Raw genomic sequence first — 21,360 nt, 5'->3', positions numbered from 1 at the left:
TCCCAGATCGTATGGGATATTGCGTTCACCATTCTACGATTCCAGGAGCCTTTGTTCTACGTTCTAAGAGGCTTTGTTCTCAGCATTCTAAGATGCTCTGTTCTCGACGTTCTGTGGTCCTAAGAGTCTGAGCCTGACTTTCGTTTCCAAGGTTCCCTCTGGCTCCCCTGGCTCCGCGAGCCGGGCTGGCGCCCCCTCAGGCGGCCAGCCTGTGTCACTACGCCGAGTGTGTCCCCCTACAACCTTCAAGATCTAGCTCCAGTGTTCATACCCATTTCTCAGACAGACCTCGACTCCCTAAAGGCCAGGGCCCAGAAGATCATATGAGAACCTCCCTCTTCTGGGACCCTCCTGCACCAGAATGCATTCTGGTCGTAAGCTGGAGAGGCGGTGGTACTCTTGAGAGCTAAGACTCTGGAACCAGACTAGGGGGAGGGGAAGGGCGTGTGAGCCCCAGCCCTGCCCCTTTCTAGCTGTGTGACTTTGAGAAACTTGGTTAACATCTGTGCCTCGGTCTCCTCATCTGTATGATGGGGGTCATAACATTATCTACCAGATAGAGTCGTTCTGAGGATTGAGCGAGATACTTGTCTAGAGCCTTCTATGTAGAAAGAGCCACAGAAGGGTCTGATAAATAAGTACGAAATAATCTCGTGAGTCCCAATGAGCTTGGACTTCAGTAGAGACAAACTACAGTCAATTCCCCTCTTGTTTAAGACAGACCTAGAGTGTCCTTTAACTGCCTTAATTTTCCAACAGTGGGGAGATGACCGAGATTCATGATAGGTGGATCTAGGGAGCTCAGTCGCAAACAGGATTTTCTCAGTAGTTAGTGTCTGGGGTGATGTCAGGATTGGTTTTCCATCCCTGCTGTTTGTGCAAAGCCAGTTGAACCATTTCTTGCATAAAATGCTGGATCTGAAACTGATTTAGGATTTGGTCACTGGGCATTCAAAGATGGGTATTCCTAGGAAAATAAATAAAAAAAGAGAATGATTAATGGTTGAATAAGGGAGTAAAACCAAGAGTTGAGGCCCGAGGGCAGCCAGTTGACAGGGTTGCAAGAAGGAGGTACAGAGAGATCCTTGGTTGATGGAATCAGGACAGCGGTCACAATTCTTCAGATAACCTCATTGCCCCTCCACCTTTTTAAATCTGTTTATCTAGAGAGCAGGGGGCATGCACGTGTAGGTAAAGGAGGGGCAGAGAGAGAGAGGGAGAGAGAGAGAGAATCCCAATCAGGCTCCGCACTATCAACGTAGAGCCCGACCCAGGGCTCGATCTCATGAACCATGAGATCATGAGTTGAGCTGAAATCAAGAGTCAGAGGCTCAACCAACTGAGCCACCCAGGCGTCCCCACCTCGTTGGCCTCTTGATGTTCCCATTGATGATGAGATGTCCGAGGAGTCCCTGGAAATGAACATGCAGCAGAAACTTCCAACTGTAACATACAAGTCCCTCCCTCGGAAGCCCCGGGCCTGGGTGCAAAAGTTGCCCACACATGGGTGGAGGCCATATTAAATCCTCGGGGCTTACTGCTAAGCACTTGGCTCCTCTGATGCTAATGAAAAAGGGGGTCGCAGTCATCCTAGACCCTGTGTCTGTAGGGTGACTTTCGGCCTTGGCAGGATGTGGCTGGTCTCCTACGTTTGTGGGGAATTCGGTGAGGGGTGGAGAGAAGAAAGAGTGAAGGTTAGACATGAATAGACTGAAGGGGGATCGAAACTCTGAAAAGGACTCACAGGATTGGCAAGATAACAGGAGCCAGTCCGGCTGGCAGGTAGGTACCAGTCTGCAAAATCCTCACACACAAGACACGCCTGACGGGGGGGGGGGGGGGGCAATGCAAGACTCATGGAAATAATTGTCTCATTCAGCTGAGGGGCTCAGCCAATAAATGCTGATTGAAGATGGGACACCAAGGAGAAGATGTAGGGGCGGGACCGGGGCCATGAAATGAGTCACAAGAGGGGTGATGCCGCTTGTTGCCAAGAGAAATTACGAGCGGCCCCCGTTGACTCGGGGTGGGTAGTGTTTTGATAGCTGGAAAATCTGGGTGAGTGCAGTGGGGAGGTGGTTCCTGCCGTTAGGGTTGTTATGGTCTGAGACTGAGTCCCGTGAAGGGACAGGGTGCGAAGGAGCCCAGACATCCTGAGTCATCGATGCCAGGGCTAGGGCGAGGTTACTGTCACAACCAGGCGGTGAGTTAGAAGGAGTCTTTGAGGGGTACGTGAGACAAGGCTCAATCTGCCTGCAACCCATCCTATTTCCAAATCAGGTTACATGCTGACGGACTGGGGGGGGGGGTGAGACGTCAACCTATCTTTTTGGGGTCGGGGGAGGGGACACACTTCAACCCATCGCAGCCTCAGAAACCACTGGAGTTGCGTTTTAGTCTTGGGTCGAGATGCCACGAACGATGGGATAACTTCCTCCTGTGGCTACCGTTAGCCTTCGGGTGCGGAAGTCGGGTCCTCAATGGGGTGCTTGTGGCTTAACGTCGCGGCAATGCATCCCTAGACCCCTCATGTCTCTGGGGGGTACGTGTTGAGTGTCAGTGAGTGAGCCGAGTGGGGGGATCATCCACATATTGGATTTGGGGGGGGGTATGGCAAGGGGAACCACACCCCTCAAATGAGCATTCAGGGTCCCCGGAAAGGAAGAGGGGGTTTCCGTGACCTCTTGAGGCCCTCCTGTCCCTGTGCATTGTGGACTTTCCCGGGTGAGAAGAAAAACATGGAGAATCTGGACGTAGAGGGAAATGAAAGAATGTGTGGACAGACGAGGCGTTCGTAAGGTAAGCTGGGTGGTTCCGGAAGGTACAGAGAGGCAGAGACAGTGTTCGGGTTGGGAACTCGCAGCGACCCAGGTTTGACTCTTTTATTCATGGCCTACGGGTCTTGGCCCAGCCATATGCCAAAGGCTTGAGGGGTGTTTATGGACACGGAGAAAGCCTTTCAGAAGGGGATCCTTGGGAGACTAAATCTTAAGCCTCGAATTTGGTGTCCCTTTTCTTTATTGTCCCTACAAGCACCTCTGTCAAGATCAGGGTTGGTAGGGGCGCCTGGGTGGCTCAGTCGGTTAAGCGTCCGATTTCAGCTCAGGTCACGATCTCGCGGTCCGTGAGTTCGAGCCCCGCGTCGGGCTCTGGGCTGATGGCTCAGAGCCTGGAGCCTGCTTCCGATTCTGTGTCTCCCTCTCTCTCTGCCCCTCCCCTGTTCATGCTCTGTCTCTCTCTGTCTCAAAAATAAATAAACGTTAAAAAAAAAATTAAAAAAAAAATCAGGGTTGGTAGTATCCAATGGCCCTGACAGAATGGGCTTTTCTTTTCTTTTTTTTTTTTTTCAAATTCAAGGTGTGGGGCCTTAAAGTGACACTGTGTGGCTTTGCTTTGATGTGCCCCGGCATCCTCATGATTGATGTTGGACTAACCTCATGGAATTCTGCAATCAAGGTATTTCTCCAGCTCATGTTACGGGTTTGTTTTTTGTTTTTTTTTTAAGTTTTTATTTCTTTATTCATTTAAGTAATCTCTACGCCCAACGTGGGCCTTGAACTCACAACCCTGAGATCAAGAATTGCTCTCGATGCTCTTTGGACTGAGCCAGCCAGGCGTCCCTCACGTCATGTTTTTGATCGTCTCTCTCATTTCTGGCCTCAAAGTGTTAACAAAACGAGTGGCCAAGATCGAAGCAGTGGGATTATCCAGGATCAGGCCTGAGTAGGCATTCTGTATATTTCCCAATGTGGGTCTGTCATTGGGGATGGATTGGTCTATCTGTTGTCTACCCTCCTGGACCTTGGACCAATCAGTTTTATTTTTATTTTTATTAAAAAAAAAATTTTTTTTAACATTTATTTATTTTTGAGACAGAAAGAGACAGAGCATGAATGGGGGAGGGTCAGAGAGAGGGAGACACAGAATCCGAAACAGGCTCCAGGCTCCGAGCTGTCAGCACAGAGCCCGATGCGGGGCTCGAACTCACAGACTGCGAGATCGTGACCTGAGCCGAAGTCGGCCGCTTAACCGACTGAGCCACCCAGGCGCCCCGGACCAGTCAGTTTTAGAGGGAGAAGCATTCGAGATGGAATCCAAGAGACACTCTCCAATATTATCAGCTCGAATTATGCCTCAAAGGTATTCTCATTTATCTGGAGATCCTCATTGAGATTCGTCTGAACTTCTTTTTTTTTTTTTTTTAAGTTTCTATTTATTTTGAGAGAAAGTGTGTGTGAGTGGGGGAGGGGTGGAGACAGAAGGAGAGAATCCCAAGCAGACTTCATGCTGTCAGCACAGAGCCTGCGGCGGGGCTGGAACCTACGAGCCATGAGATCATGACCTGAGCCAAAATCAAGAGTCAGGCACTTAGCCAGCTGAGCCACCCAGGTGCCCCCCTCATCTGAGCTTTTTTTTTTTTAATTTTTAAATGTTTGATTTATTTTTGAGAAAGAGACAGAGTACGAGTGGGGGAGGGACAGAGAGAGAAAGAGAGAGACACAGAATCCGAAGCAGGCTCCAGGCTCTGAGCTGTCGGCACGGAGCCCGACGTGGGGGCTCGAACTTGTGAACTGCGAGATCATGACCTGAGCTGAAGCCGGACGCTTAACTGACTGAACCACCCAGGTGCCCAATGAACTTCTTTAAATCAAAGAGCCGTCGCTCTGGATTATCAACAGTAGCCACACTATGGAAAGAGTCCAAATGTCCATTGATGGATGAAGAGAAGAGAGGGAAACAAACCACAAGAGACTCTTAGCTGTAGAGAACAAATCACGAGTTGACAGAGGGAGGTGGGTGGGAGATGGGCCAGATGGGTGATGGGTACTAATGAGGGCATTTGTGCTGAGCACTGGGTGTTTTATGTAAGGGATGAGTCACTGAATTTCTACTCCTGAAACCAATATCGCACTCTATGCTAGCTAAAATTTAAATTAAACAAACAAACAAACAAACAAACAAACAAACTGAGCCTGGATGGCTCAGTCGGTTAAGTGTCTGATTCTTGACTTCGGCTCAGGTCATGATCTCACAGTTTGTGAGTTCGAGCCCTCATTTGGCTCTACTCTGTCACTGTGGAGTCGCTTCTGATCCTCTGTCACCTGGCTCTCTGCCCCTCTCCCACTGGCGCTCTCTCTCTCTCTCTCTCTCTCTCTCTCTCTCAAAAATAAATAAACATTAAAAACATAGTCTGGGTGACAATGAGGAGCTGGAGGGCAGGGGTCAAAGGTGGAGCGATCCCTCTGCCTACAATCTCAGGACCGGGATGAAGCTTGAGAAGTTAGCTCAGAAGACCGCCTTCCCGACCCCGAGGCTCGCTTGAGACTCACCCAGCCATACCCACTCTGGGTCTTCACTGTCCTGGGACGGGTCTCTCTCTCCGCTGGATGGCGAACCCCCTGAGGGCAGAGCCTGGGCGGTCTCAGTCACCACTGTGTCCCCAGCATCACCCACCACAGTGTGACAGATGGATGACCCAGTGAATGAACACATTCTGTGCGTAGAGAAGTCACCGCATCGGTTTAAAAGAAAATACTAAATATTGCGCATCAGGTTTCTACCCCCGACCAGACTTGCGCTAACTGCATTGTTCCTACCAGTGGTTGTGATTAGTAGTAATGTCCCCAACCAAAACAGTGGATCAAACGGGATTACTTTGCTCCAAACCCTCCGAGCCTCCAGTCGGGCTCCTGCATCCGTCCTCCCCTCCGGGCTTACTCCTTCCTTTTCGAACTCTTCCTGCTTTTCGCTTCCCCATCCTCCTTCTGCTCCCCTCTGTACCTTCCCCCTTCCAGACTTCCCTCCTGGCAGTCCTCCCTCCAGGTTTCCCATCCCTGTGGCTCCTTCTTCCAAAAGTCCTCCTGCTTCCAGCCCCCTCGCCGCCACCTCTCCCATCCCTCCCCCACCCCACCCCCTTTTAGGAAATATCCTCTTTCCGGGTGAACTCCATCTCCGTGAACAACAGACTCATGATACGAGAGTGCGGTGTGGCCAGAGACTCAGGCCATGGGGCCAGAGATGAGTTCGTTTTAATTGCTGGGGAGTTCACGTTGCAAATAACTACACCCCTCCACGGACACCCGCCGTGCTCCTCCCCCGGGGCGTGCGCCATCCGGTTTGGGCAGGAAGCCGCTTCTCCTTAGATGGAACAGTTCCACGAGATGGTGCGGGAGGGCAGCTCTCCGGGGACGGGAGCACAGCATCATGGGGCAGCCAGGGCGGGGGGCACGGGGCCTCAGAGGACGCTGATGCGCTCGGCCAGCCCCTGCATCTCGTGGTCCTGCGGCGGCAGGGCCCCACCGAAGTCCCCATCGGCGGGCAGGCCGGGCCCGGGCAGCGGGTGCTCGGCCACGAACTGCTCCCAGCGCGCGTCGTCACTCTCGTGCGTGATGTACCGCTCGCCCATCTTCCCCTCCAGCTCTCGGAGGTCCAGCCACGTCTGGTACTCCTGGGCCCCGGAGACCAAAGGTTAGCAGGCACAGAGCACACAGCGCCCGCACCTTATCCACCCCGCGGGGGACCGGCCGGGTACCAGGGAAGGTGAAGCCACGCCCTTCACCACGCGCCCAGCCAATAGAAATTCAGCTCCACCTCCTTCTACAGCCCAGCCAATGGGAACCTCAGCCACGTTCGCGAGCCACGGAAAAAGTACCTGCATCCTTCACCACCCCGCACAGCCAATAAGCCATCTGGTTCCTCCCCTTACCCCAACCCAGCCAATAGGACCTCCCGCCCCCTTCGCTCTCAGCCCCGCCCCCTGCATCACCTGTAACCAGGGGTGACTGAGAGATTTGTCCACGCTGTAGCGCTTGCGCATCTTCACCTGCAGCAGGTTGTTGATGAGGTCAATGGCTGCACGGAAGGAGACAGTTCAAGTCCTGCGCGCTGAGGGGCCGCCCCTCCCCTCCAACAGGCCACTCCAGCCCGCGTGCCTACCATCCGGGGCCTTCCCTCTGCATGGCCCCGGTGGCTCTGAAGCCTCACCTGCACCACTCGCTCACCCACCCGTTTCCTCATTAAATTACCATTTTGCCCACCCCTCCTCCGACGTTGCACACACACTAGCTCCTACATCTCTTCACCAAGACTCTCCCTCAGTTTCCCCGTTTCTAGGTCACCTTCGTAAGCTTTGTCATACAGAGGTGCATCCAGGAACACCTGTACTACTCCTCGCTTAATATCCTTCTTTAAGCATATACAATGGCATGAAATTTGGTCATTTGCAACAACTGGGTGGAAGACTATTATGCTAAGTGAAATAAGTTGGAGAAAGATAAATATATGATTTCACTCACATGTGGAATTTAAGAAGCAAAACAGATGAACAGAGGGGAAGGGAAGGAAGAATAAGATAAAAACACAGAGCGAGGGGGGCGCCTGGGTGGCTCCGTCGGTTAAGCATCCGGCTTTGGCTCAGGTCCTATCTCCCCCGGCTTGTGAGTTCGAGCCCCGCGTCGGGCTCTGTGCTGAGGGCTCAGAGCCTGGAGCCTGCTTCCGATTCTGTGTCTCCCTCTCTCTGCCCTTCCCCCACTCGCACTCTGTCTCTCTTTCTCAAATAAAACATTAAAAAGAGAGAGAGAGAGAGAGAGAGAGAGAGAGAGAGGCAAATTATAAGAGACTCCTAAGTACAGAGAACAAACTGAGGGCTGCTGGAGGGGAGAGGGTGGGGCGGTGGGCTAAATGGGCAATGGGCATTAAGGTGGACACTTGTTGGGATGAGCCCTGGGTGTTCTATGTAAGTGATGAATCACTAAATTTTACTCCTGAGACCATTATTATACTATATGTTAACTAACTTGGATTGAAACAAAATTTTTACAAATATATATTTTTGTTTAAGCCAAACCATTTGTCCAAGATATACCGTGAAGTGGACAATGCAAATTGAAAAACAGTAAGCTGCCATCTGCGTAAAAGGGGGAAATAAAAGAATATAGATCCACATACTTTCTTGCACTATTTTTTATAACTTTTTTTAAAATAAAAGTTTGTATTTATCTATTTTGAGAGAGAGAGGCAAGGTAAGAGAGGGAGAGAGAGAGGATCCCAAGCAGGCTCTGCACTCTCAGCATGGGGCCTGACTCAGGGCTCAAACTCACGGACCGTGAGATCCTGACTTGAGCCAAAATCAAGAGTTGGACGCTTAACCAACTGCGCCACCCAGGTGCCCCTATAACTTTTTAAAAAATGTTTGTGTATTTATTTTGAGAGGGGGAAAGAGAGTGTGAGCAGGGGAGGGGCAGAGAGATGAAGAGAGAGAATCCCAAGCAGCCTCCACACTGTCAGCACAGAGCCCAACGAGGGGCTCGATCCCACGAACCAGGAGATCATGACCTGAGCCCAAATCAAGAGTCGATGCTTAATTGACTGAGCCACCCAGACTTGTAAAAAGACTTGTAATAGCCATTGTCTTTGGGAAGAATAACAAAGGACTGAGAATTTTCACTATAGATCCTTCTGTATATTTAATATTTATTTTTGAGAGGGGGGAGGAGCAGAGAGAGAGGAAGACACAGAATCCGAAGCAGGCTCCAGGCTCTGAGCTGTCAGCACAGAGCCCGACTGCAGGGTTCGAACTCACGAACCGCGAGATCGTGACCTGAGCCAAAGTCGGAGGCTCAACCGGCTGAGCCACCCAGGCGCCCCCCTCCCATTCTGTATATTTAAAAATTTGAGCCATGGGAGTATGTAAACAAAAATCGACAGCATTCGGTTTCACATCACTTCCCTTTTTAAAAATTCATTTTTCAAGGTGAAAATGAAAATATTACATCACCCTGGTCAATGAGAATCCAAAGATCACTTGCCAGGCACACAAAAATAAAATGAAAATAAAACAAACTTATTCGACGGTAGTCAGCCAGTGGTTTCCTGCAGAAGGCCCAGAGACCGGCCTGTCTTTTAGGAAAAGGAGAATTGGCGAGTGTCAGGCATTCAAGACAAGCCATCACTCGTCCAAGGCTGTCTCCTTGATCAGAAGCCTTGAAGAACAAGGCCTCACTGTGTGAACCCCTCTGAGTACAGGCCTTACCCACACGGCCTCCCTCACACACGGCCATCCACACCAGATTCCCTCTTACTGAGACTTCTGAGTGGATCCCAAAAGACCACGCTGAGGACCCCCCAGTATTACTCTAGCGCTCGAGAATGCACTTCGTGCTTATCTTATCACTTATCACTTCATGCTTACCTGCCTCAGGCCCACCACTGCCACCTTTTTCTGCACTAACCCCCACAGCACCCCTCCCCGCCCCCCCGCCCTGCCTGCTCCATGAGGCCACATCCCTCTAGGGCCCTTCCTTCCTCGACAACCTTCTCTTCGCAACCTTCTCACGTGATCCCTTCTCTCCTATTCATCCCAGTATTCCCAGAGCCTAGGACAGTCAGTGCTGGGCACATAGTAGGCACTCAGCAGGTAGTTGTTGCGTAAACTGTTCTGAATAGTGATTGTCTTCTTAGCCCCCCTCGCATACTCTGTCTTCCTGAGCTCCCCCGGCTCCGGGACCTGCCCCCTTGTTCTTACAGCCCCCTCACGTGCCCCAGTATCTTAGCCCTGCGGTAAGCGCGTCCCCACACCTGGCTGGGGCCCCAAAGTTACAAGCCTCCTGGGGCCCAAGTCACAAGATCCAGTGTCACTACCCGGCCACAACGCCGAAGCCCCTGAATCCCAGTGTCCATCTCGGGCCTGGCTCCCCTCACTATGCGCCCCCCATTCCCACCCGCTTCTAGGTTCAGGTGACTTTGGTCCCAGGACAGGTCCTTCTGGACGGCTTCAGAAACCCTCCATGGCCCTGCCCCTCCTCTCGCCACGCCCCTAAACCAGTCCCCTCCATCGCTGGACCTGCCCCCTTGGCCCCAGGCCCAAGTCTGCCCGGCACCCAGCAAATGAGCTGCCCTCCGGAGCCACTGCTTTTGCAAGGCTAACCCTTCCGGGGTCATAACCCCAAAGCCTCCAGGCCCCAGCCAATGCCATGGGAGGAAGGATCTGCCTCTTCTGGCCACCCCAGCTGTTTGGTTTCCTCAGGTCCAGCGGTCCCTCTCCTGGTCCCGCCCTAGACCAGCCAAACCTCGCTCAGGCCCCAAGGCGCCGTCTGTCCCCTGCTTCTGGAACACTTCGTTTCCTGTGAACTAGGAACCAGGCCTGACTGGTTCCACACAAACCCCTGAGTCCCCGCCCCAGGGTTCCAGGTCCAGGGCGCCTCACCTTTTAAAGGACCGCCCCCCCGTGGCCCCACCCGTCGCTAGGCTCCACCCCCATAGTTGTTTCAGGGCTCCACCTCTTCTGCGGCCCCGCCCCCTCCGGCCCCGCCCCCCTCCGCGCCCTCCGCCCCTCGCCTCCGCCCACCTCCGGAGGAGATGCAGCTCCAGGGGCAGGCTGGGTACATGAAGGCGGCGTTCTGGATCTGGTCTTTGATGTCCTCATCCTCGTTGAAGGGGAACGTGCCACTGAGGCTGACGTACATGATCACGCCCACCGACCACATGTCCAGGGAGCGGTTGTAGCCCTGGTTGAGCAGGACCTCGGGCGCCAGGTAGGCAGGCGTGCCCACCACCGAGCGCCGGAACGACTTCTCGCCGATGATGCGCGCGAAGCCGAAGTCGCACAGCTTCACCTGCAGAGGGCGTGGGGTGGAGGGTCTGAAGGAGTGTTAAGGCTGCACCCCACCCAGGGTCCCCACCACCACGCCCCTCCGTGGCATTCCAGACAAAACTGAATGCTGGTTCAGATCCAAGCCTCTCCTCCCACTAGTCAAGTGACCTTGGGCAAGTGACTTCCTCTCTCTGTGTTTCAGTGTCCTCATCTGTAGGAGGAGGGGGATCAAACCCGCCGACCTCAAAGGGCCGCCATGAGGATCACGTGAGTGTATCCATCTAACGCGCATAGGGTAATAAATGCCCCGTATGCCGTGAGCGCCTAATAAATGCCACCTGCTCCTAGGCTTCCGCCACACTGAGCAGGTCTCTTAACCACCTCGTGCCTCTGTTTCCTCTTTTGCACAACGGGATCCTAAAAATCCCCACCTTAAAGGGTGGTTGTATGGATTGAAAGAATAAATACATGCAAAGTGCTGGGAGCAGCGTCTAGCTCAATGTGAGTTTCAAGATCTCGGGGGCAGGACCCAACTCGTCCCAGCCCCAGCGATGTCATGTGTATCGAGGATGTTAACAGCAGCTTCCTCTCCAGCTGCCCTGGGGATTCAATGGGACACCCGCGCGTGAACTGCTGGCCGTCAAAGCCAGCAGACAGCAACAGGTGTTCGCCCAACTTTCCCTTGATGGTGGAGGCAGTCTAGGGTCACGGACAGGCTGTGGACCCAGCCACACCTGGGTTCAAGGTCCTGCCCTCCTTCCCATCAGTTCATAGGCAGCACCCTTTCTGTGCTGCCATCTCTGTTCATGTATTGTTCCTCCCCTGCTCAAAATCTTTTCTATGGCTCACTATGGCTCTCCAGAGTCCAAGACCCTTGGAGCCCCAAGCCTCTGTTGCCTGCCCTCGGAATCAGCCACAGCCCAACCACTGACTCGATGTGACAGCCAGGCCACCCTGTCCTAAGATCCTTTTCCTTTTCAAAGATCCAGCCTTTTCTGCAGATGTTACAATGGAATATTGCTTGGGAGTAGCGAGCCATGTGACGATATAAATGAGCTCGGAAAACATCTAAGTGAGAGAAGCCAGACACAAAGGGCCTATCTAGCGTTGGATATTCTGTTTATGCAAAACGCCCAGAATGGGCAAATCTACAGAAAGTAGATTCATGGTTGGGATGAAGGGTGGTGGGATTGGGGGATGATGGCTAAGGGGTACGGGGTCTGTTTTGGGGGTGATGAAATGTTCTAAAATGGGCTGCACAACTCTGTGAATACACTAAAACCCACTGAATTGTATACTTTGGGTTTTTTTTTTTTTTTTTACGTTTATTTCAGAGAACGAGAGAGAAGGAGGGAGGGGCAGAGAGAGGGAGGGAGGGAGGGAGGGAGAGAGAGAGAGAGAGAGAGAGAGAGAGAATCTCAAGCAGGCTCCACACTGTCAGCACAGAGCCTGATGTGGGGCTCAAACTCACAAACCATGAGATCGTGACCTGAGCTGAAATCAAGAGTCAGACACTTGGGGCGCCTGGGTGGCTCAGTCGGTTAAGCATCCGACTTCGGCTCAGGTCACGATCTCGTGGTCCGTGAGTTCGAGCCCCGCATCGGGCTCTGTGCTGACCGCTCAGAGCCTGGAGCCTGTTTCAGATTCTGTGTCTCCCTCTCTCTCTGACCCTCCCCCGTTCATGCTCTGTCTCTCTCTGTCTCAAAAATAAATAAACGTTAAAAAAAATTTTTTTAAAAAGTTACTTTAAAGAGTCAGACACTTAACCAACTGAGCCACCCAGCCACCCCCAAATTGTATATCTGAATCAGTGAATTGTATCATGTGTAAATTGTATCTTGATAAAGCTGTTTAAAAAAAAAAAAAAAACTCGCTACAGGGCCTTTGCACCGACTGTTCCCCCTGCCTGGAATACTTGTCCATCCAAAAAAAAAAAAATAGACTCTTACTCTTTCTTCAGAGAGTTTTTCTCTGACCCTCCAGTGGGCTACATAGTTATGTGAGCTCACAGAACCATGTCAGAGAACTCATTACAGATATGACATTATCGTGACAATATGATCAACATTTGTTCTTCTCTCTGTGACTTGCACTGACCCATACGGTGGCCACTGGCTACTTGTGGCTACCGAGCCCTTGGATATGGCAAGTGCAATTGACAAACTAGTTTTTATTTAATTTCCACTAAATTTCCTACAGTTTTACGTGTAAAAACTGATCCTGTGTTACATCCCGGGCTGCCACTAACACTGAACTTCTGGAAGCAGAAGGAAACTATGGGGTTGACGTAAGTTGTTTCCACTGGGAGTCAAAATCTTTTACCCTTCCAAAATAAATGTTATAATAATATAGAGAATAATATGTTATAATAATGTTATAATATGTTATAATAATATAAGAGAATAATATCCTCTTTTTACTATTAGAAGAAAAGATTCTAGACTTAGTTATTGGACAGCTTTTAAATATGCTTGGAACCACTTGGATAGGTCAATCTACTTTTCCAACCGCTTTTATGAAATCTAAGCGCAAAATCAAATATTTATTGTTTTCCCAAATCAAATATCTCTGATAAAAATTTCGTATCTGAATTGAGATGTGCTCTAGGTGTTAAACACACACCAGATTTTGAAACTTGGTATGAAAAGAAAGAGTATTTCATTAATAATTTTTATGTTGATTACACATTGAAATGATAATATTTGAATATACTGGGATAAAGTGTATTATTAAAGTCAAGATCACCAGGGGCGCCTGGCTGGCTCAGTCAGTGGAGCATGTGACTCTTGATCTCAGGGTTGTGGGTTCGAGCCCCATTTTGGGAGTAGAGATAACTTGGGGCACCTGGGTAGCTCAGTTGGGTGAGCATCCGACTCTTGATCTCAGCGCAGGTCACGATCTCACGGTTCGTGAGTTCAAGGCTCGTGTTGGGCTCTGCACTGGCAGTGGATAGCCTGCTTGGGGTTCTCTCTCTCCCTCTCTCTCTGTCCCCCACCTCCTGCTTGCACACTCTATAAGTAAGTAAGTAAGTAAGTAAGTAAATAAATAAATAAATAAATAAATAAAATCTTTAAAGTTAATGTCACCAGTGCCTGGGTGGCTCAGTCGTTTAAGTGCCCGACTTCGGCTCAGATCATGATCTCGCGCGTCGTGAGTTTGAGCCTCACCTCGGGCTCTGTGCTGACAGCTCAGAGCCTGGAGCCTGCTTTGGATTCTGTCTGTCTCTCTGCCCCTCCCCTGCTCAAACTCTCTCTCTTTCTCTCTCGCTCTCAAATATAAAGTAAAACATAAAAGTAAAATAAAAATCTTGAATGTAATTGGCCACAGAGCCGTGCAGAATAAAGACTACATTTCCCAGCGTCCCTTGCAGCCAGCCATGACCACATGATCAAGACCTGGCCAATGGGATGCCAGAAGGCTCCAAAAGGAAGGGGGTGTGTCCATTTCCTCCACCCTGTTTCTTTCCTCCTTCTCCCTATTATCTTTTCACATGATAGGGACCATGATGACCCTTGAAGACTAACAACATCACAGAGAGGCCAGAACAAGACAGCCGGAGCCGAATACCTGACACTAAGAAACTGCTGTTTCAGCCTCAAAATGCTTATGCTGGACGCTACATGAGTGAGAAACATCCTCTATTTTATTTAAGCCACTGTTATCTTGAGTCTCTGTGTCCAGCTGGCCTATTCATACAACCCCCACCAGCCTCCAGTGTTAGCTGGACTTCCCCAAATCAAGCTGGGACGTAACTGACCTGAGGAAATGGGTCAGCGGATGCCAGCAACACGTTTTCTGGTTTCAAATCACAGTGGACGATGTTCTTGAAGTGAAGGTGTCTCAAGGCCACCAGGATCTGAGGGGAGGAGATGGGGCCAGTAAGGAAGATAGAAAGGTCCCTGCCTCAGATTCTGACTTCAGCGGCCAGCACTCCAAACCCCATCCGTGCCTCTCTCTGCACCCCTGAAGATGTCTCCCCAGGACCGGGGGCAGGGGGCATTGGAGCTCCACATGAGAATCTCAGAACCCCAAAACCATTACATCCAAGCTAGGAGTTGGATAATTCTAGAAAGGCTCAGCGGAGCAGTGGGTTTAGGAAGATCCTGAGATCCTCTGGCATGTGATAAGCTCCTGACAAAAAAGAACTATTAATGAGGCTCCTGGCTGGCTCAGCCAGTAGAGCACATGACTTGTGATCTCTGAGGTCATGAGCTCAAGCCTTCCTTTGGGCCTGGAGTTTACTTATAAAAGGTGTCAGGTGTGTGTGTGGGGGGGGAATGCTATTAATAAAGTAGCAGCCTTTAAGGAAGTACTATTATGTGACCCCATTTTTTAAAAAGTATTTTTCATCCACTATAGATATATTATATATATGATATATAATATATTATATATCATATATAATATGTTATATATAATATATTATATAATATATATATAATTACATATAATATAATATAATATAATATAATATAATATAATATATAATATAATATATATACACATAATATTGGGGTGCCTGGGTGGCTCTGTTGGTTGAGCCTCTGACTTCGGCTCAGGTCATGATCTCATGGGTTGTTGAGTTCAAGCCCCGCGTCAGGCTCTGTGCAGACAGCTCAGAGCCTGGAGCCTGCTTCAGATTTTATATCCCCCTCTCTGTTCACCCCCCCACCCCAACTCGCACTCTGTCTCTCAAAAATAAACAAATATTTAAAAAAAAAAAAAAAAAAAAAAAAAAAATATATATATATATATATATATAATGAAACAATACAAATACCAATATGATCTACATTTTATATCAAATGCTAGAGCCAGCCTACCTAGGTGGAAAATCTGGCTCTACACTTATTAGCTTGTGGCCTTGGGCAAGCCACTTTAACTCTCTGGGTCTCAGTTTTCCCATCTGTAAAATGGGGGCAATAAAAGTACCCATCCTCAGGGGTTGCTATTGAAGTTTAAATGCGTTGACGCATGAAAGGTGCTTAGGACAGGGGTGCCTGGCTGGCTCAGTTAGTGGAGGGCAACTTTTTTTTTTTAATGTTTGGTTATTTTTGAGAGAGAGAGACACACAGAGCATGAGCGGGGGATGGGCAGAGAGAGAGGGAGACGCAGAATCCGAAGCAGGCTCCAGGCCCCAAGCTGTCAGCACAGAGCCCGACGCGGGGCTCGAACTCGAGAACCGTAAGATCACGACCTGAGCCGAAGTCGGAAGCTTAACCGACTGAGCCACCCAGACACCCCTGGAGTGAGTGACTCGATCTCAGGGTTGTGAGTTTGAGCCTCACGCTGGTTGTGGAGATTACATAAAAGTAAAATCTCAAAAACAATAAAAAGTCCCTAGGGCAGTATCTGGCACAGAGCAAGCACTATGTTAGCTATTGCTGTTGTTACGGGCAGGACATGGGCCCTCTCTCCACCTCAGTTTCCTCATCTGTAAGATGGGGATTAGAGTAATACCTACCTTGGAAGGCAGTTGTGAAGCCTAAGCAAGCCTGTGAGTAAAGGGCTTAGCACAGGACTTGGGGTAGAGCAGACAAGAGGCGGAAGGCAGACATCTGCAGAGAGAGAGAGAGACAGAGAGAGAGAAGCACAGACAAAGAGAAGAAAAGATGGGAGACCAGAAAGAGAAAGCAACCAGTTGCTGAGGGCAGGCAGTTCCCTCTCTCCACATGGAGTCTGGATAAGCCCGCCCCAGTAGGCTTCTGTCCACACCCCACAAGCCACCCTAACAAAGACACAGTGCTGGGGAGAGCGAGGGTGCTGGGTCTGTATAAAGGAAGCACAGCACAGGGGATTTTGCAACCAAGAGAAGAAGCCCTAGAATCAGGTGAGGGACCAGCCCGTGAGCAGGCTTTTCTAGGAAGGCTGTAAAACCCAGAAACCTTGAAAGGCAACATTTAACATTGCAAAAGTTAAACTCTTAATGGCAAATAAAAGCCATGAACGAAAGGGAAAGGAAAACAAATACTGGGATTAAAAAAAAAAAATTGAACAACACAAGTGACAAAGATCCAGTGTCCGTCATATGCAAAGAGCTCTTACAATTCAATAAGATCAATCCAACTGAAAAATGGGCAAAGGGTATATAAAACACAGGCCAATAAACATAGGAAAGTATGCTCCACCTGACCCATAATTTTTAAACTGCCAAATGAAGCTACATGAAGTGTTTTTCCACCTATGAGAGTGGTGATTATTTTATCCAGAGTTAGCAAGGAGAACGTAGACACCCTCAAATTGTTGTTGAGAGCAAAGACTGAAAGGGAGTTTAGAGAGTAACTGGGCAGCATATTAAAAAAAATTCTAAAGCACATTCCCCTGGACTCAGGAGTCCATTATCTGAAGCGCATTCTATGGAAATTCTCCCACCAGAGCCCAGCAACGTTTGTAGACAAATATTCACAGGAGGTTATTTGTAATAGTGGAAAAGTGAAAACAACCTAAGTGCTCAGCAATTAGGGATTTTGGCGATATCCGCCACGGGATACAGCTCAGAAAAAAAAGGCAGTTCGGCTAACTACGTACTGAAATAAAATAGCCTTCCAGAAGTACTATTATAGTGAAGAAAGTGAGAGGCAGAGAGGCACAGATAACACCAAGTAGTTGGACATTACTAGTTAAAAGCATAGACCCTACGTTCAAATCCCACTAGCTGTGTGACCCCGGGCAAGTTACTTCAAGTCTCTGTGCCTCACGTTTCTCAACTGGAAAACGGGCGTGACAACAGCCATTGCCACAAAGGTCGCTATGGAGGTAAAATGAGTTAAAAACACTGCCTGGCACACAGTAAGTGCTCAATAAAGGTTAGCGACTGCATTATTTATCACCGTTATCAGCGTCCCCCATCCCAGCCCTGCCCATTCTGGGTGATCACTGTCCAGGGCTGGGCTATCTTGATCGTAGCTGTGTGGCCAGCACTGTCCCCTCCGCGGGGCGGGAACAGAGCTGAGGCACAGGGAGTGTCTGTTGAACAATGTAATGAATGAATGAGCTCCCCACCGAAAGGACTCTCTCCCGTTCCCTTTTTCTACATGAATATTGTCAGGCCTGGGGAGCCGCATTATATAAAGTAATCCAAAATATAAACATTATTTATTATTTGTCTACACTAATAACTAGTATGACTACTAGTCTATTATTTTTACCTCTGTTCTATTATGACTCTATTATTATTTTAAAAGTATCATTCTGGGGCGCCTGGGTGGCTCAGTCGGTTAAGCGTCCGACTCCGCTCAGGTCATGATCTCAGTGTTCGGGATTTCGAGCCCCGGATCGGGTTCTGGGCTGACAGCTCAGAGCCTGGGACCTGCTTCGGATTCTGTGTCTCCTTCTCTCTCTGCCCCTCACCCGCTCACCCCGCTCACAATCTCTCTCTCTCTCTCAAAAACAAATAAAACACTTAAAAATTTTTAAAAATAACTAAATAAAAATAAAACTATCATTCTGGGGCACCTGGGTGGCTCAGTTGGTTTATTTTTTTTTCTATTGTTGCTATTATTACTCTATTAGTATATTTTTTTATTATCCGCGATCGCGACTCCCACGCAGCGTCTGCGGGGCCTGAGCGCAGGGCGGGTGGGGAGCCGGACAGAGGGGGGCAGGGGCAGGGGAGGGGGCGCACCTGGGTGATGAGGAACTTGGTGAGGCGCTCGGGCAGCCGGCCCTTCTCACTGGAGAGGATCATCTCGAGCATGTCCCCATGCAGCTTCTCCATTACCACGAACACCTTCTCAGGCGTCTCAAACATACAGTCCAGGTTCACGATCCCTGGGTGCCGCAGACTCTGGGGGTGGGGTGGGGGGTAGGGTGGTAGTCAGGGTCTCGGTGGCCCACGAACTTGGGACCCGAGAGGCAAGCCATGCTTCCATGGCTTCCAGACAAGACGACAAATAAGAAGGATGTCCCCGGGGGGCCTGGGGGGGCTCCGTCCGTCTAGCGTCCGACTTTTGATTTCAGCTCAGGTTGTGATCTCATGGTTCGTGGGTTCAAGCCCCGCGTGGTGCCCCACGTCCAGCTAGCCGTGTGGAGCCTGCTTGGGATTCTCTCTCTCTCCCTCTCTCTCTCTGCCCCTCCCCCCCACCTTGCTCGCTCTCTCTCTCTCTCTCTCTCTCAAAATAAATAAATATTTTTTTTCAATTTTTTTTAATGTTTATTTATTTTTGAGACAGAGAGAGACAGAGCATGAACAGGGGAGGGGCAGAGAGAGAGGGAGACACAGAATCTGAAATGGGCTCCAGGCTTTGAGCTGTCAGCACAGAGCCCGACGCAGGGCTCGAACTCACGGACCGTGAGATCATGACCTGAGCCGAAGTCCGACGCTTAACCGACTGAGCCACCCAGGTGCCCCAATAAATATTTTTTAAAATGTCCCTGGGGGGTGAGCAGCTCCTTTCCGGGGGGTGGGGGAAGGGGCTTCCCACAGGCCCAGACAGAAGCACATCCCCGCACCGCCAGGTATCTAGAAGGATCTAAATCTTGAAGTTCTGTTGAAGGTCCAGGGTTGGGGAGGGAAGGTGGGAGGGACCAGGAATATGGAACAATGGGAAGAACTTTTGTACACCTCTGTCTTTTAAATCCTTTGCCCTCTCAGGGCACCTGGGCGGCTCAGTCGGTTAAGCATCCGACTTCGGCTCAGGTCATGATCTCATGGGCCGTGAGTTCGAGCCCCGCGTCGGGCTCTGTGCTGACAGCTCAGGGCCTGGAGCCTGCTTCGGATTCTGTGTCTCCCTCACTCTCTGCCCCTCCCCTGCTCACACTCTGTCTGTCTCTGTCTCTCTGTCTCTCACAAATAAATAAACATTAAAAAAAAATTTTTTTTAAATCCTTTGCCCTCTCCCCCACAGCCCTGCCTGGCCTAACCTCATTTCTCCCATCGAGGTCCCCACCCAGCCTCTACCCGGAGCTCCAGACTCTGGTCCCATCCTCCAGCAGCAGCCAGAGGGAACTTCCCAAAGTATACACTCACCCATTTCCCTTCCTTGCTCAAAATCTTTCCACGGTTCCCCAGTACCCTCAGGAGAAAATCCACAGGGTGTGGCCCCACCCTCTTCCCTGGCCTCACCTCCCACCACCTCCCCACACATAAACCATCTAGTAACTAACCTTGGACTTCAAATTCCTAGAGGACTTCTGCTCAGAACACCTTCCCACCCCTTCAGTCTCCATACGCATATTCCCTCCTCCAGTAAGCCTTCCCCGACCACCCCCGCAGCCTGGGTTAGCCCCTGAAAGGAGGAAGTAGGAAGGGAAGGTCCCTCCTAGGTGGGGGCAGAGCTGGGCCCCGGAGCCCGGCGGTCACCTGCAGAATGGCCACTTCGTTCCGCAGCTGGCTTTCCTGCTTGGTGGGGAAACGCAGTTTGTCGATGACCTTTACTGCCACGTCCCGGCCTGTCTTCCGGTGCTTTCCTGGGGGTAGGGGAGGTGGGGGGTGAGGGGAGCAAGACCTTCCAGTCCTGGCAAGACGCACCCCCGCCCTGCCCCAGCCACAGAGGCACAGGCATAGTTGAACAAAGGTGAACAGAAGGTCATCAAGGTGGCTCTGTGGGGTCCCCAGGAGAGATGTGAGGGGTGGGGGGCCTTGGGGGACAAAGGCATAATGAAGAAGGTAAAAGACAGAGTTCTGAGGCGGCAAATTAGATTTATAACCAATCAGAATCTCGGAACTAGCTCTGTGGCCGAAGGGCAGAATTTGCTCTCCCTGGTAATAACAGGAAGAAGTCCATTGGCTTTTTCCCAGTAAGAAAAGGAGAGTCTGTGACCATCCGCCAAGAGGATCTAGCCTTCTTTTTTTTTTTTTTTTTTTAACGTTTATTTATTTTTGAGACAGAGAGAGACAGAGCATGAACGGGGGAGGTCAGAGAGAGGGAGACACAGAATCCGAAACAGGCTCCAGGCTCTGAGCTGTCAGCACAGAGCCCGATGCGGGGCTCGAACTCACGGACCGTGAAATCATGACCTGAGCCGAAGTCGGCCACTTAACCGACTGAGCCACCCAGGCGCCCCGAGGATCTAGCCTTCTAAAGTCAACCAGAACAGGAGGTGAGCATGTGGTCAATCAGATAGGAAGGTCTGGAGCCCAGAACCCCCCCCCAGGATCCCCTCTGGATGAGCTCGGAAGCATCCTTACCTCCATAGACCACTCCAAACTGCCCTGAGCCCAGCACCTCATCAGGGAAAATCTGGTAGACGGTGGCGATGTCCTGTAAGGTGGGGACGGGGAGGGTCAGGAGTGCCAATGGAGACAGGGCATCGAAGAGACTGGGAAGGGCAGTGTGGGAGGGCTGGGAGGCTGTGTGGGAGGCAGAGGCCATCCTTGGGACCATGGGGTGGGGCAGGGTCTCACCACATTCTCTTGGATCTGGCTGTTAGACACGGAGATGCTCAGAGAAGCTTGTCCTATGGAGAGGGGAGAGGGGAGAGGGGAGAGGTGGAGGTGGGTTGACCCCGGGCTCAAGAATATCTTCACCCACAACTCCACCCGGGTTTGAATCCAGTGCAGCTGCAGGCTGCTGACTTGTCCGTTATGAACCTCAGTTTCCACATCTAGAGAATGGGGATAACATCAGGTGCTCCCTCACAGGGCTGGGGGAGAAGTAAACGAGATATATACTGGGGTGGGGGGCTCAAGAGGTGACGTCACGGATGATTTCGCCGAGCACTGCACCCCATGAGCTCAGTGCCCAGGGAAGCGTGCCGATCCCGCCTTACAGAGGAGGAAACTGAGGCTCGGCGGGAAGGCACACACTGATTCCAACATCTTCCCCCTA

General features: G+C 50.6%; 1 protein-coding gene across 1 annotated transcript in view; it reads right to left on the bottom strand.

Moving 5' to 3' along the window:
- Positions 1-5,926: 5,926 nt before the first annotated feature.
- The window catches only part of PRKD2 (protein kinase D2), a 35,971-nt gene continuing 20,537 nt past the window's right edge, over positions 5,927-21,360 (bottom strand). The window contains 8 exon segments of the mRNA XM_042968821.1: positions 5,927-6,448; positions 6,767-6,852; positions 10,346-10,613; positions 14,349-14,447; positions 18,216-18,377; positions 19,893-19,999; positions 20,721-20,793; positions 20,937-20,989. Coding sequence (XP_042824755.1) covers positions 6,236-6,448; positions 6,767-6,852; positions 10,346-10,613; positions 14,349-14,447; positions 18,216-18,377; positions 19,893-19,999; positions 20,721-20,793; positions 20,937-20,989 — 1,061 coding nt within the window. The 3' untranslated portion in view covers positions 5,927-6,235.

This window comes from Panthera tigris, chromosome E2 (assembly GCF_018350195.1).
Source record: "Panthera tigris isolate Pti1 chromosome E2, P.tigris_Pti1_mat1.1, whole genome shotgun sequence".
Taxonomy (NCBI): domain Eukaryota; kingdom Metazoa; phylum Chordata; class Mammalia; order Carnivora; family Felidae; genus Panthera; species Panthera tigris.
The sequence above is the reverse complement of the archived record's forward strand: the minus strand, read 5'-3'. Positions and strand labels throughout refer to the sequence as shown.